Raw genomic sequence first — 14,225 nt, forward strand, 5'->3', positions numbered from 1 at the left:
TATTTTTATGTCAATATGGTAGAATATTATCCTATTTAAGTCAAGTTAGGTTAAAAATAATTAAGTATTCTGATTAGATAACCTAAAATGTGTAATGTAATTGGATTGTTACTAACTATAATTTTTTTAACTGAAATCCGTAACGGATTACAATTTTTAAGTAATCTACCCAGCTCTGCATGTAGAGCAGTTCACAATTTTGTCTTTTTTTTTTTCAATTAAAATAAAAATATGATTTTGGTAAGGTTTTTTGTTTTTGATCCATGTCTTTTCTTCGTCAATGAAATTGACATAAAACATGCACACACTCAAAATGCCGAAGCTCACATGTGCCATCTTGTGCACCTAACCAATTGTGGAGTTGATCAAAAATTGAATAGTTCCCACTAGAAAAACATAGGTTTGTATCCATATTTTTTAATATCGATCATTGTTCTTATTTCACAAAAATGGTCATAATTTTGCATAGTCTTCTTTCATTTCACATTTCTCAGATTTTTTTTCTTTTCCAAGACATTTACTAAAGTATGTGTTAATAAAGTTCATTAATATTTGTTGTTGGACATTAACTTGTAATGAGATACATTTACAGAAAAATAAATTAATAAATAACACTAACATGTTATTGTGGTCATTCTACCTCTAACCAGATGACATTTTAGTTTTTGTCTCTATTATCAATTTATTATCTATAACTTACCTGCCACTTCTACTATTTGTTTTTGTGTGACTGAACCATCAATCCAAGAGGCACCCTTCCGCTCTCTCTCGTGAAGCCCATATGGAACTGAAAATTTTCAACTGGCCTGTCAACTAGAGGCTGGCTGCTAAAGGGAGTCAGTCCCATAGACTCCCCATGTTAAAGTGCCCAACTTTACAGAAGAAAAAAACATGTTCACAGCCTGGTTCAAAAAATGATTTAGGTCTACACACATAATTTTTCCCTTCCTGACAACTGTGAGGGGGAACCTTTTGCCCATTTTCAATTATTCAGCAGTGACACATGGTGGCGGGTTGCCAAGATGGCGACTGCCACCTCTGCCCAATTTGGCTTCAAAAACGCTCTTTGGAAACCTATGGGTGATGTCACAGACACTACTTTTTTGATTCGATGTGGAAACAATTAAGTATGATGCAAATAAGTTGATGTTAATCTGCCATAAATCCAATCAAAATGAAATTGTACATAGATTCAACTCCCCCCTCTGGACCTGGATCCAACACCGCCCCTGTACGAAGAGGCCAACACCGCCCTCTGGATCTTGTGTTCCGCTATGAAGGGGCTACTGTACCGTTCCCTGATTTTTCCCTTCTTTCAATCACCTCATTTATCTTTTTACTCCACACAGTTAAGGGTCTCCAGGTTGGGTCCATCAAAGGTGGAAAAAAAAGTGGTGTCCAATTTTTCCACAAACTGATGTTCTGCGCTCCCTCACCTGAAATTAATAATTCTCAAACCTCCCTTCTGATCATGGGAATCTAGCGATCCCACCCGTCCTGACTCCAGACAACCCATAACATTAGACATTCTCACAAAACGTATCCACACCCTTCGCACAGGTTACCAGCATCTCTGCACAGCCCGTACACTCGATGCCATGTATATTCTAACCTTTTTCAGTTGTCTTAGATGCTCGGATTAGAGGTTTTCACAGTGCATCCGAGACCCGTCGACCCGGGACACATACGGGTTCGGGTCTATATTTTAAATCATCAGCCGGTTCGGGTCCAAATCTATTACCTCGGGTCCCGGGTGTCACATTTATGAACTTTCTGTTTCCTTTTTTGGTCACCTTCCTCCTAGTTTTGGTTAATTGATTCTTCCCACCTGTTTCCAGTTCCCTCATCACCTCCTGATTGTTTAAATACCCGTTCTGTTGAGTTCTCCCTCATCCGTGATTGTTTGTACGTTTGGATGTAATGCATTGTAGATGTGTCAATGAATGTAATGCTGAACGTAGTCTTGTATATTGTCTGTGTTCCCCTTCGTCATCAGTAAACTCCTTATTTGTTCCAGATTCTCTTCTTGCACTTTGTTTTACGTTTAGCACTACCTTAGTTTGTAACAGAATCACGGACCTAAACAGTTGAGTTAATTTAGCGGCGTTTTTTCTTTAATTTTTTTTTCTCCTCTCCCGGAATGGCCATCCCAGCAGTCCATCTCCTATGCCTGGAGCAACTTGACCGTTCGCTGGAGGACCACACCAGGGACTTTTTAGATCTGGCGTGCCTTACTCACTTCCCCGAGCGCTCGCTCTCTAACTTCTTCTACACCGGCCTGAGCGAGCGGTGTAAGGCACGCCTACCAGCGAACGGTCCCCGAGAGGACTTCGCCGCTTTTGTGGAGTGGGTGCTGGAGAAATACGGATCTTCATGGACCGTCAGCACCGCCAAAGAGGATATCTCCAGCCCCACTCCCGACCCAGAGACCAGCCAGCCACCATCACGCCACACGGAGCCAGAGCCCACCGCAGCCGCAGAGCCCAAGCCATCCACTGACAGGAAGCAGGATCTCGAGAGTGCGACTGACCAGGTGTGTGAGCCGGCAACACCGTGCATCATGGGAGTCCTCGTGGAGATCAAGGGCGTGGAGGAAAGCCCTGCCCACACTCCTGCGACTGAGGGTGAGCTGTATGCAGTCTCTGGAAATCATATGGAGCAAGTTCTGGACCTTATGGACTGGTCTATGGAGGTAATCCCTAATTTTCCTGTTTTTCCGCTGGTTCCTTCCATCCCTGATCCCCCTGTATACCCTCTCAGTCTCCCACTCCTACCTCCTCCAGTCAGTTCCTATGCTCCATTTCCGCTGGTTCTGCCCAGCCCTGATCCTCCTATCCTTCCTCCCATCCTTCCTCTCTCTCCTCCTCCTAGACCAGCCAGTTCCTCGTCATCCCTGCTGGTGCCAGTCAGTCCCGCAGCTCACCCTCAGTCCGCGCCATCTGGGCGCGATGGTTCGCCGCTGGACTGCCAGTCTCCAGCTCCGCCATGGCGCATTAAGGCCCTTGTCTCCGCCTCCAGCCTCCGAGCCCTGGACTCTTCCTCGGTCCTTCGACCCAGTGTCTCCACCGTGGCCTGGCATCCCACCTGCTCCACCGGGCTCCCTCGTCCCTCTGGCTCCACCTTGGTCAGTCGTCGACCATCCGCCGCCTCGGGACTCCACTCCTCTGGTTCCACCTCGTCACTCCATCCATCCGGCTCTGTCAGGCTCCTCCTTCCCTCCGGTTCCACCTCCATCCTCGGTCGCTCCGGCTCCACAGCGGTCTGCCAGGACCCCGCCTCCGCCTTGGTCGCCTGAGCCTTCTGCTCCACCTAGGCCCTCCGGATCCTCGACGTCACCCTGGCTCTGAGGCTGTGCTGCTCCATCTTGGGCTCCTCACCCACCGGTGCAGTCTCCGCCTGTTGGCCCCCTGGTGTCGTCGACCCCTCCTTCGCCATGGCTCCTCCCGCCGTCAACTACACCATGGATCTCCGTCCTGGCTGGTCTCTGGTGGACCATCTGGCTCCTCCTGCTCCGGGCTCCTCCCTGGCTCCTCCCTCCATCCACTCCGCCCTGGTCCCTACCTGCATGCTCCCTCGTCACCTGCTCTTGGCCTGCTCCTCACCCGCCTCCAGAACCCCCATCCTCCCTCCGCTGGTATTCCCTTTTGTGGTGCGAGGACGCACCGTTCCGGGAGGGGGTGAACTGTCACGTTTATGAATTTTCTGTTTCCTTTTTTGGTCACCTTCCTCCTAATTTGGTAAATTGATTCTTCCCACCTGTTTCCAGTTCCCTCATCACCTCCTGATTGTTTAAATACCCGTTCTGTTGAGTTCTCCCTCGTCCGTGATTGTTTGTACGTTTGGATGTAATGCATTGTAGATGTGTCAATGAATGTAATGCTGCTACGTGACGTCAGACTTAACAAGCGAATTATGCTAGTCAACTCAAGTCAGAATATACATGTGCACAGTTGCTTTTTTCATCCCTCACCGTGACATGTCTTCCCGGCGGTTTCGGGTCCAGCTATCAAATAATACACTGATCCGGGTAGGAATTTCTTGGACCTACACGGGTCCGGGTCCAGCTTTTGAAATAATAGAGGTGTCCGGGTCCGTTCGGTGTAGTACATTACGGGTCTCTTTTGGGTTTTGGGTTCAAATTTTTGGACCTGTGAATACCTCTAGCTCGGATATCTTCCAAAACCAAAAATCAACCCCACCATCTCAGACCTAACCATAATTGATAGCGAAACAATTTCTTTAATAATCAAACAAAAACAGACCAAAGCAAGAAAGGTAATTTCATCTATATCTCCAATCTCTCTTCTCCCATCCAGCTGTACCAGTCCATCTTCGAGTACCTCTGCCTATTTTTAGACGAATCCAAAAAACCTGTCACTCTCTTCTGATTCCAAAAACATCTCAGATCTGTCCTGAAATTATCAGGCATCCCAGCAGGAAATTTCTCTAGCCACTATTTCCCCATCGGGGCAGCCCAAAAAGGCCTCTCCAAACAGCAGATGTTCTTCAGAAGCTTATCAAAGCTGCATCAGAACTAACCAGTTTCATAATAAAGAAGCCCACCAAACCCTCATTGGTCATGAAGCCACTTCAAATAATCACTCCGTTTGAAGAAGAAAAAAAAACTTCTCTACAGTTAGCAAGGCTTACCCGTCCGATGCCGTGAGTATTGCGATCCCATCGGATGCCAGCGTGAGTCTCCTGGCCATACAACTTTACCTTCCTGTCTTACGTTTAGAGAGGCTTACCTGTTCAATGTCTTGAGTATTGAGCTCCCGTCAGATGTCGCAATAGTCTCCTGGCCAGACAACTTTACCTTTTCCATACTACGGTCAGCAAGGCTTACCTGTCTAATGCCGTGGGTATTGCAATCCCATCTGATGCTGGCGAAAGTCTCCGGGCCACAACCTTACCTTTTCCATTCTATGGTCAGCGAGGCTTACCCGTCCAATGCCGTGAGTATTGAGCTCCAATCAGATGTAGGCAAAAGCCTCTTTGCCACAAAACATTACCTTTCTGTCTTACATTCGGCTTACCCGCTCGAGGCCATGACTATTGAGCTCCCGTCTGTGAGAGCCCTGCTAGACAACCTTAACTTTTCCTTTCTACAGCCGGCGAGGCTTACCCGTTAGATGCTGCAAGTATTGAGCTCCCATCGGATGTTGGCAAGAGTCTCCCATCCACATAATTTTACCTTCCCATTTGACAGTTGGCGAGGTACGGGCGTCCATCACCAAGAGTCTCGACCACCTGCCAAATGCTGTCCGAGCTCTCTCAGCTAAATTTCAAGTATTTCCCCCCCGCCTGGCGAGGCTTACCCGTTCGATGTCCTGAGTCCTGATCTCCCATCTGATGCTACGGGAGCCCTCCCAGTCGGGTTTTCCTTTTCTCGCTCTCCACCCGGCGAGACTTACCTGTCTGATGCAGTGAGAATTGATCTCCCATCAGATGTCGGAAGAGTCCTCCTTGTCTGACGGCCCAAAGCCTTTTTATCTGCCAAATCGAGAAGACCCACATGTCCTGAGTCTTGATCTCCAGTCAGAGGCTTTATAGGCCCTCTCGGTCAGCCATTTGCCCTTTGACCACTGATTAGATTTCTTAGTCTGCCAGCTGTCCCGGGGGTACTCTAGGTACACCAAATATGCATTACCATACTTCAGCTAATTATATGAAAGGGTGAACATGTAAAATTATGTTTTATTAAAAAGGTTTGGGAGAAGAGCGACAGATACATAGCCTAATTATCACAGATCGAGCGTACTCAGGTTAATCTACACTATGGTATAAATATAGCTGACTTACCTTTATTCATTGACATTGTTTATCAGCATCCCTCCTCCACCCCATCTCCTCACTTTGAATTCATATTACACTTATTGGGGGTACTCTACTTTCAGGCATTACCAAGATCAGAGCTCTTCCCCGGACAACACACCAAATATGCATTACCATACTTAGCTAATTGTATGTAAGAGTGAACTCGTTAACAACATTTATAACAAAATAGCTTTCTCGTTTTGAATATTAAGAGAAACAAGACAAAACCTTTAGATAGTGATGATATTGCAAATAGTGCTGAGACCAATAAAGACTATTCAGAAATGACCCCATAAAAATGTTAATTAAAAACAAAATAAGAAACGTGTATTTTACAATTACTTAAAAAGGTGCAAACCCCTCACTTCAGGAACTTCGACTGATGACGTCACCAACGCGAGTCAAAACCAACGTTAGATGATCAGGAACGCACCAAATTTTTTAAAACTACGAAACTCTGTAACAAAAATATCTATAACACAACATATCAAACTAAATTAATGTTAAAACAGTTAATGATAGACAGATAATCAGGTGTAAGGGGACATATAGTTTATTAGGTAGATTAAAAAGCTTTATCGAGAAATGTAGTTAAGCCCCAAGGCAATATTTAATGGCTTTTAGATGTAACTAGAATTATCAAATTATTCATTCGTGATGCAAGAAAAATCAGCAGACAACAAAAGTGGCCAATAAAAGTTTGATATTTGAAGCAAACAAAGTAAAAGACAGATCCCTCTATTCATTGACTAACAAGATTGCAAAGCATCTCAAGTGAACAAAAGTGAAGATGGATCAGATGTAAAACATACATGACAGAATATCTTACACCTGTATTTTGTAAAACACACCCTAAAAAATAAAGCATAATAATATAATAATAATATAATTTACATAATGTAACAGTTTTATACAAGAATACAGCTTTAGATATTGTCCTTAGGGAAGGAACTTTGTCTCACAGAAACTGGTGGTCTTTAAGATGATCTTTATTAGATTATGTTTCTTATAACAGATTAATACGGAAGAGATGCTGTGTAGCACTTGAAAACGCTGGACCTGACCTGGAGATAAGCTACTTAATGTGATTCTTTATTGTATGTCTCTGTAAAGAAGACGTATGACTGAAACTCTGCCCACATGTAGTGCAGTGATACAGTTTCCTTCCAGTGTGAATCCTCTAGTGTGATTTCAGATGTGCTCTCTGACTGAATCTCTTCTCACAGTGTGAACACTTGTAAGGTTTCTCTCCAGTGTGGATCCTCTCGTGCCGTTTCAAATCTTTATCTGTAATAAAAGTCTTCTCACACTCAAAACACATATAATCTTTTACACCAGCGTGTATCTTCTGATGTAGTTTTAAACTCTGCAGTTGAGAAAAACTCTTTCCACAGAAAGAACATGAATGTGGTTTCTCCTTTGAATGAACTTTCAGGTGATTAATCCAGCTTGAAGCCCATGCAAATGTTTTTCCGCACTGATCACATTCATGCAGTTTCTCTTCAGTGTGGATGTTCATGTGCATCTTGAGGTTTGACGATTGAGTGAAACTCTTCCAGCACTGATCACATCTGTATGGTTTCTCTCCAGTGTGGATGTTCATGTGTCTTTTGAGACTCTGTTTGTATGTGAAGCTCTTTCCACACTGAGTGCAGGTGAAACTTTTCTTGACTCTTCTTTTCAGTAAAGTAATACTTTCAGTCTGTGAGAGAGTCTTTTCTCCAGGTTTGACAGGTTTTTTCTCCTCCATTAGATCTGAAATTACAGTTAAAAGTAATAATATAAATAAATCATGTGAAGTGAAAGGAGACAACAGCTAGACCAAATTATGATCATTTTGACACATTTTTATATAAAAAAGGTACATTTATCTATATTTAAAAATACAGACACAAATCCAATGTTTGTGTAGTAAGAACTATTCAATGACTAATCAAATCCACAGTTAAAATATTATAAACATAATATTAACATTAATATACTATACTAAGAAAATTATGTAATTAATAACCATTTGAAATGAATTAACTGGCCAATATTTTTCACTCAACACAATTTCCATTCCATTTCTTCCTTTTTAAAGCATTTTTTAATGGCAACAAACAGGAAGTGACATAATTTGAACATCTGATTTTCAGTCCCCTGGAGATAGAAAGTCTCCCCAATATTATTATTGATTTAATTTATCCCCTTCATTTTTTTTTTTTTTTTTATAAACACCAAATCTGATGAATTGCTGATCTGAAATTGCTTCACTGAAGGTGTGTTGTTGTGGGAGGAGCTTCACTGTAGGAAGAGAAGATCTGCCAAAGTCTTGAGTTTGATTTTCTACTAATTCACATATCAAGTATACATTTACTTGCTATTTATAGTAAAATATCGAAATACAAATTCACACATGCATTTATGCTTGTCTGTTAGCACTTTAAATTTAATATTTACAAATATTTAAATTTTAAGAATAAAATCTAAAGAGTAAACAGAAGAAAGTTAAGTAACTTTAAAAAATCATTTTTTCCATAATCCCTTTTATTTGAGTTTAAAGTTCTGTTCATTAGTTTTTACCTTTGTTTTGGTTTTCAGTTAACAGTTTAACGCAGACTAATGAAATAAAGGCTGTAAGGACATCTGTGTCAGATAGATATCACAATAGTGTCTCTATAGTTTAAGTCTCTTCTAAGAATGAATTGAACTTTAACTGACAGTTTACAGGAGATCAGTAGAATGAATGAGGTGAAAACAGGAGCTATTATCATAAAATAAAGATGATTTTCAGCAGCTGATTATATTGATGAGCCTCAGAATATAAACACTCATTAAACACATTCAGGATCAGCATCAGATCAGCTCACTTTATATGAAATATAATAATCTGAGTGCTTTCCACTAGTAAGACAGAGTTCTATTGAAAGAAAAAAAAAACATAAGTGTTAAGGAACGCTAAATAACATTTAAATCGCATTAAGAAATCTTAGGAATTATTTCTATTAATTTTCCTCACAGATTCATACATTAGATTTTTGCTACACACACTACACTCATATTAACGAATGTACAGAAAACAAACACGGGAAGAATGTTAGCAAAATCGACCATGAATTTAAATGTTTAAAAAAAAGTTATATGGCGTTTTAGTGATTGATGAAAAAAGTATCTCGCGGAAGAACAATAAATAACACGTTTACATTAGCACTACTGCAATCATTGCTATAATTGTCACATGCTAAACACACGATATATTTTTCTCCTCATGTAAAGTTACTCATTATCAAAAAGTTAGAATCATAGAAATGATATTAATTAGGTTACTTTCATTACATTTTAATAACCCAAAAAACAGGTGCGAGCAAAGAGACGCGCTTACCCATTGTAGCTTCGCTTGTTTTCTGACGAACTACGGTGGACACACAGGGACAAAATAACAAGTGTATGCAATATTTTAACCACCAGGGGAGCACTCAAACACCATTTCGTTTAGTTTAAAGCCTAATTTCATGGATTTAAACACTGGATTATAATATATATTATCTTTTTGATTACGTTACATCAACAAATTAACAACGATGAAATTTGCAGCTATCACAACATCGTTTATTTTTATCCAGGCTTTAACAGCTTAGAGACTTACTGCAGATGAACAAGCACTCTTAAAAACACATCTTTTATATGTAAACGCAGACATCAGATAGACATCTCCGAGATGTACATGTGTGATTAAGGTGAGTGCTTTACTGTCAGGTGCTGGAGTTGAAATATGGTTGAAATAAGGTCAGTTGTGGTTTCAACGTTGAAACAACGTTGATTCAACGTTTAAAGCTGAATGGTTGAAAAACATCCAGCACATGACCAACTTTCAATGTTGAAATATGGTTGAAATAATGTCAGTTGTGGTTTCACCGTTGAAACAACGTTGATTCAATGTTTAAAGATGAACTGTTGAAAAACTTCCAACACATGACCAACTTTTAACATTGAAATATGGTTGAAATAAGGTCAGTTGTTTTAATGAAACAACGTTAAAAATGTTTAATGCTAAATGGTAGAAAAAGGTTAACAAACATTTAAATTATTTATATTAAATTATTTAAATTAATTAATTTATTATTTTAATAGCATTATAAAATATTTTAGTCATGATACCTATTCTAAAATCTAAAGGTTTATGTTAAATATGATCATCATTAACAACAATTAAACTATATACATTTCACTGCTTTATCACACTGAAACAACTCCCATTGGTAGTTTTATTTTATTACTTCTATCATGATTGGTTAATCTGGCTGTCATTCAGGAAACTGGACAATGAATCGGTTCGCGCCTTTCTACATTTAAAAATATGACCGTTATTGTCGTCTTTCTGTGAGTGAGGCGGCTAACTGTGAGCTGTTGCTCGTTATAACTGACTGCTCGGTCGGTCCCGAATTATTTCATATTTGCCTGTACATTTTTTATTTATTTTGAGCGAATTTGAGTCGTGACATGTCAATGGAGAACAAAAACTGTGAACAAAAGAAGGGTCAGGTGTTCTGCGAGGTCCTGAAAACATCCTGGCAAAATGAGGTAAGAAAATCGCTAACGTTATCTTTATTATCTTTTGAAAATAGTAAAGTATTACCAGAGTTTACAAATGGGTAGTTTAAAGGACATGTAACCTGCAGATAAATAAATACCCGTGTGTCTATTTTTGCATTGCTTTATCACAGCTGATCAAGTTAGATGCTCACCTAATGTGTTGCTGGTGAGTTATGTGTTAATGTCTGTCTTTTAGAGATTTTCCCATATTTTCCTGATATGAATCCCATGCATTAGGTGTGTTATATATGTTTGTATTCATATAATAGTTTCAAAGTGTTTTCTGAAACATATAAGTGCAAATGTCAGTATTTAAATAATATAATTTTAATGAATTAATGAAAAGGAATAAATAAAAAAAAGGATTGTTTAAAGCCATGGTTCTCAAAGTGTCACGCCCCCTCTAGTTGTTATTCAGGTGAATCACTAAATTAAACTAATTAATGTTAATACATTTTAACTTAATCTTTGAGTAATTTTTTTTTTGCACATTTAAGTATGTTACAGTTAAAGTACAGTACAGTTTTGTAACTTTTGTTACATAATTACATTTAAAATTACATTTTAATTTAAACTTTTTTTTTCATTTACCTGTGTGTGTAAGCACAGTTGTAGTGTTAATGTTCAAACTGTATTTACCATGGTAAAGTGTCTGACAACAATTAATATTCTTATTAGGATAAAACTGCCTCATTTTTTAGCTGTAGAGCTGTAGCTGAATAGTTTGGCCTACTACGCTGCTGAAATGTAATGTTGGTCATTATGGTGCAACTTAATATTTAATAACAAATATTTTCTGAAGTGGTACTTGGTATAAAAAGTTTGAGAACCAGTGGTTTAAAGAAATGGTATAATATGAAATCCTGCTTTTTAAGAACTTTTCAGTAAACCATTTCTTCTTTCCCCTTGTAGAGTCATCAAGGATCCAGTTTATTCTTGAAACATTGGTAAGAAATTTTTCTTCTGCTACATTGCACTGTCACTTCTGCTAGAGATGCTTTGACCTTTTGTGATAGGTTTTGATTGTGCTTAGTTTAATAAAAATGTACTGAATTAGATTTTATTTGTTTTACTACACTGTATTGCTAGTGTTCTGATTAAAACAGTGTAACTGGGGGCTCTGAAAACACTGCTTGTGAATAATTTGTTAATATTGTACATTTTCATCTGAATACATTAAATAAGTGTTTAATGAATAGTGTTGTCCACTTTGTTTCCAACCTCACTGTTACTGAACTGTAAAGTGAAAATATTGTGTGATTTATTTTGCATTCAGTTTTCAGTTAAATATATTTCACAATATCAAAGTTATTGTGAAACATTGTGAACATACCTAAACTCACTGGTTAAATCTTATGTGCCCTCCAGAAGTTTGCCCTCTGCAAGTGAACGACGCCTTGTGGTGCCATCCCAAAGAGGTTCAAAATCACTCTCATGGACCTTTTCCTGGACTGTGTCCAGCTGGTGGAATCACCTCCCAATCTCAATCCGAACTTTACTCATTTTCAAGAAACATTTTAAGACTCATCTTTTTCACCGGAACTTAACCAACTAATGCTAGCACTTTACCTTCTTTTCTTGTCTTTCATATAAAAATAAAATAAATAAAAAAACCTGGCTATGCGTTCTGTACTAGACTGACTGAAACTTGTCATGGCACTTGTATACTGTTGTTGTTCGCTTGTACACCTGACTGCTTCTGTTCTTCTCATTTGTAAGTCGCTTTGGATAAAATCGTCTGTTAAATAATTAAATGTAAATGTTTCTACAGGACGGTACAGAAAGTGCACAAGTGGGAGAGAGTGGAGGGGACGGCGTCAGAAAGGACCTAGCACTGGGACACTTTCAAGGATCACCCGAAGCACAACCACACTGTATACACTAAGGCTGCTGGTTCTAACATTTTAGAGTGCCCTGCGATAGAAATCTCATTCTGCATTCCCCACGGTAAAGAAGACACAGTCTGGGGGGGTTCCCGTTAGAAATCAACTGGTTGAAGGTTCCCTGCTCGTACTGTGCAACACATTTTCACTGCACAAATGAGACACTTTACAAAAAAATGTTTTTCACAGAAACTGTAGTTTTCCACCAAAATAAAAGATCCACTGGTTTCAGTCATAGAGGTACAAGGGTTTGTCTTGTAAGTGCTGCAAAAAATATGCATTTATGTGCCAAATTATGTTACAAAAACCTTTAAATATTATTGTATTTGGATTGTTCTACTACATGTTTTTAGCATTACCTCCATGCATACTCTGCATAATAAAGTGTGGGATTATTTTCATCTGTTTTATACAGTATGTTTCCAAAATTAAACTGCTGTTTGACAATTTTGAGCATGTGGTAGTTTATTGAAGTTGTTTGTAAAGCCATTGCTGCCAGTCATTAGATTTTTAGCCTTGCATGTACCGTGTTGATCTAAATGCCAACTAGGATCTAGGTGTATTTATACACGGTGCAAGGTACGACGGGGAAACAACGTCGTGTTATCAACGTTGATTAACTTTTCAAAATCAACACCTCATTCAGCTTTCATCCCAGGTCTGCAGCATGACCCTAATTCACCCATAATGCAGGTAAGACGGTGAAACAGCGTCGCGTATTCAACGGTGAATCCACGTCGTGATTTCAACGTTGATCCAATTTGCAAAATCGAAAGGTTATTCAACGTTGATTCAACGGTGAATCAGCGTCATGATTTTAACTGTGCATCAACGTCACGATTTCAACGTTGATCCAATTTGCAAAATCGAAAGGTTATTCAATGTTGATTCAACCATGGTACCTGACATTGTTTATTTCATTTTTGTTTACGTAATTTCTTAACGTTTTGAAATGCCAAATGCATCTCCAATTATACGATTACCCTGGAGACGAAGCACCAGATGGGACCCTGGGAATCCTGTATAGGATGAATACTGGTTTACATTTCTGAAGATTTATGAATTTATTTATTTTTTTGTTCAGAGTAACAAAAATAATGAACACCCCCCCCCCCCTTTTTACATGTCCATATATAATTTTTAAGGACAATAGCTAACATGACTGCACAACAGGCAAAGACCAAAGTAGTATGTTTTTCACAAAGGAAAAATCAAGAACAGATTCAACTTAAACTTTATGACAAAAATCTAGAGAAAGTGGAATGTTTTAAATATCTAAATATTAAATATTAAATATGGTTTGACAAAAAGCTAAAATGGAAAATACATATTGAGAATGTTGTTAAAAAATGTAAAAGAATACTAAATGTAATACGATGTCTGAGAGGTAGAGAGTGGGGAGCAAGTAGGACTTCATTGAAAGCAGTATATATTGGTTTAATTAGGTCAGTTATTGATTATGGATGTACAATTTACCAGGATGCATCAAGAACATTATTAAAAAGGTTGGATGTGATTCAAAGTCAGGCGTTGAGACTCTGTTGTGGTGCTTTTAAAACAACTCCAGTAGCAGCATTACAAGTAGAGATGAATGAGATGCCTTTGGATATTAGAAGAAATCAGATAGCATTAACGTATTGGGCAAATCTAAAAGGGCATAAAGAAAGTCATCCGACTCAGAAGGTGTTACAACCTTGTCAAGAAAAAGAAAGACGACTGAGTGAGAGCTTTGGTTGGGTAATAGGTGATGCAGTCAATGATATAGGGATAGGAGATATGACGATAAGCCCCATTGTGCCTTTATCCAATGTTCCTCCTTGGCTATTAGGGGAATTAGAGGTAGATATGCACCTTTTAGAGTTTAAAAAACAGAGTAGTATTGACAGGAGTCAAGTTAGTAGATACCTAGGGGAGAGGTATTCGATGTTTATTAAGATATATACAGATGCA

The 14,225-nt window shown here is 39.1% G+C and overlaps 1 protein-coding gene across 1 annotated transcript; it reads right to left on the minus strand.

The window, feature by feature from the left end:
- Positions 1-6,365: 6,365 nt before the first annotated feature.
- On the minus strand, positions 6,366-9,211 carry LOC113098713 (gastrula zinc finger protein XlCGF49.1-like). Its single transcript, XM_026263750.1, has 2 exons — positions 9,182-9,211; positions 6,366-7,572 (listed from the first exon to the last, which is right to left on the minus strand). Exons 1-2 carry the CDS (start codon positions 9,183-9,185, stop codon positions 6,998-7,000), a joined length of 579 nt encoding a protein of 192 aa, XP_026119535.1. The 5' UTR covers positions 9,186-9,211; the 3' UTR covers positions 6,366-6,997.
- Between the last annotated feature and the right edge of the window lie 5,014 nt (positions 9,212-14,225).

The sequence above is a fragment of the Carassius auratus genome, unplaced genomic scaffold (assembly GCF_003368295.1).
Source record: "Carassius auratus strain Wakin unplaced genomic scaffold, ASM336829v1 scaf_tig00216618, whole genome shotgun sequence".
NCBI classification, from domain to species: domain Eukaryota; kingdom Metazoa; phylum Chordata; class Actinopteri; order Cypriniformes; family Cyprinidae; genus Carassius; species Carassius auratus.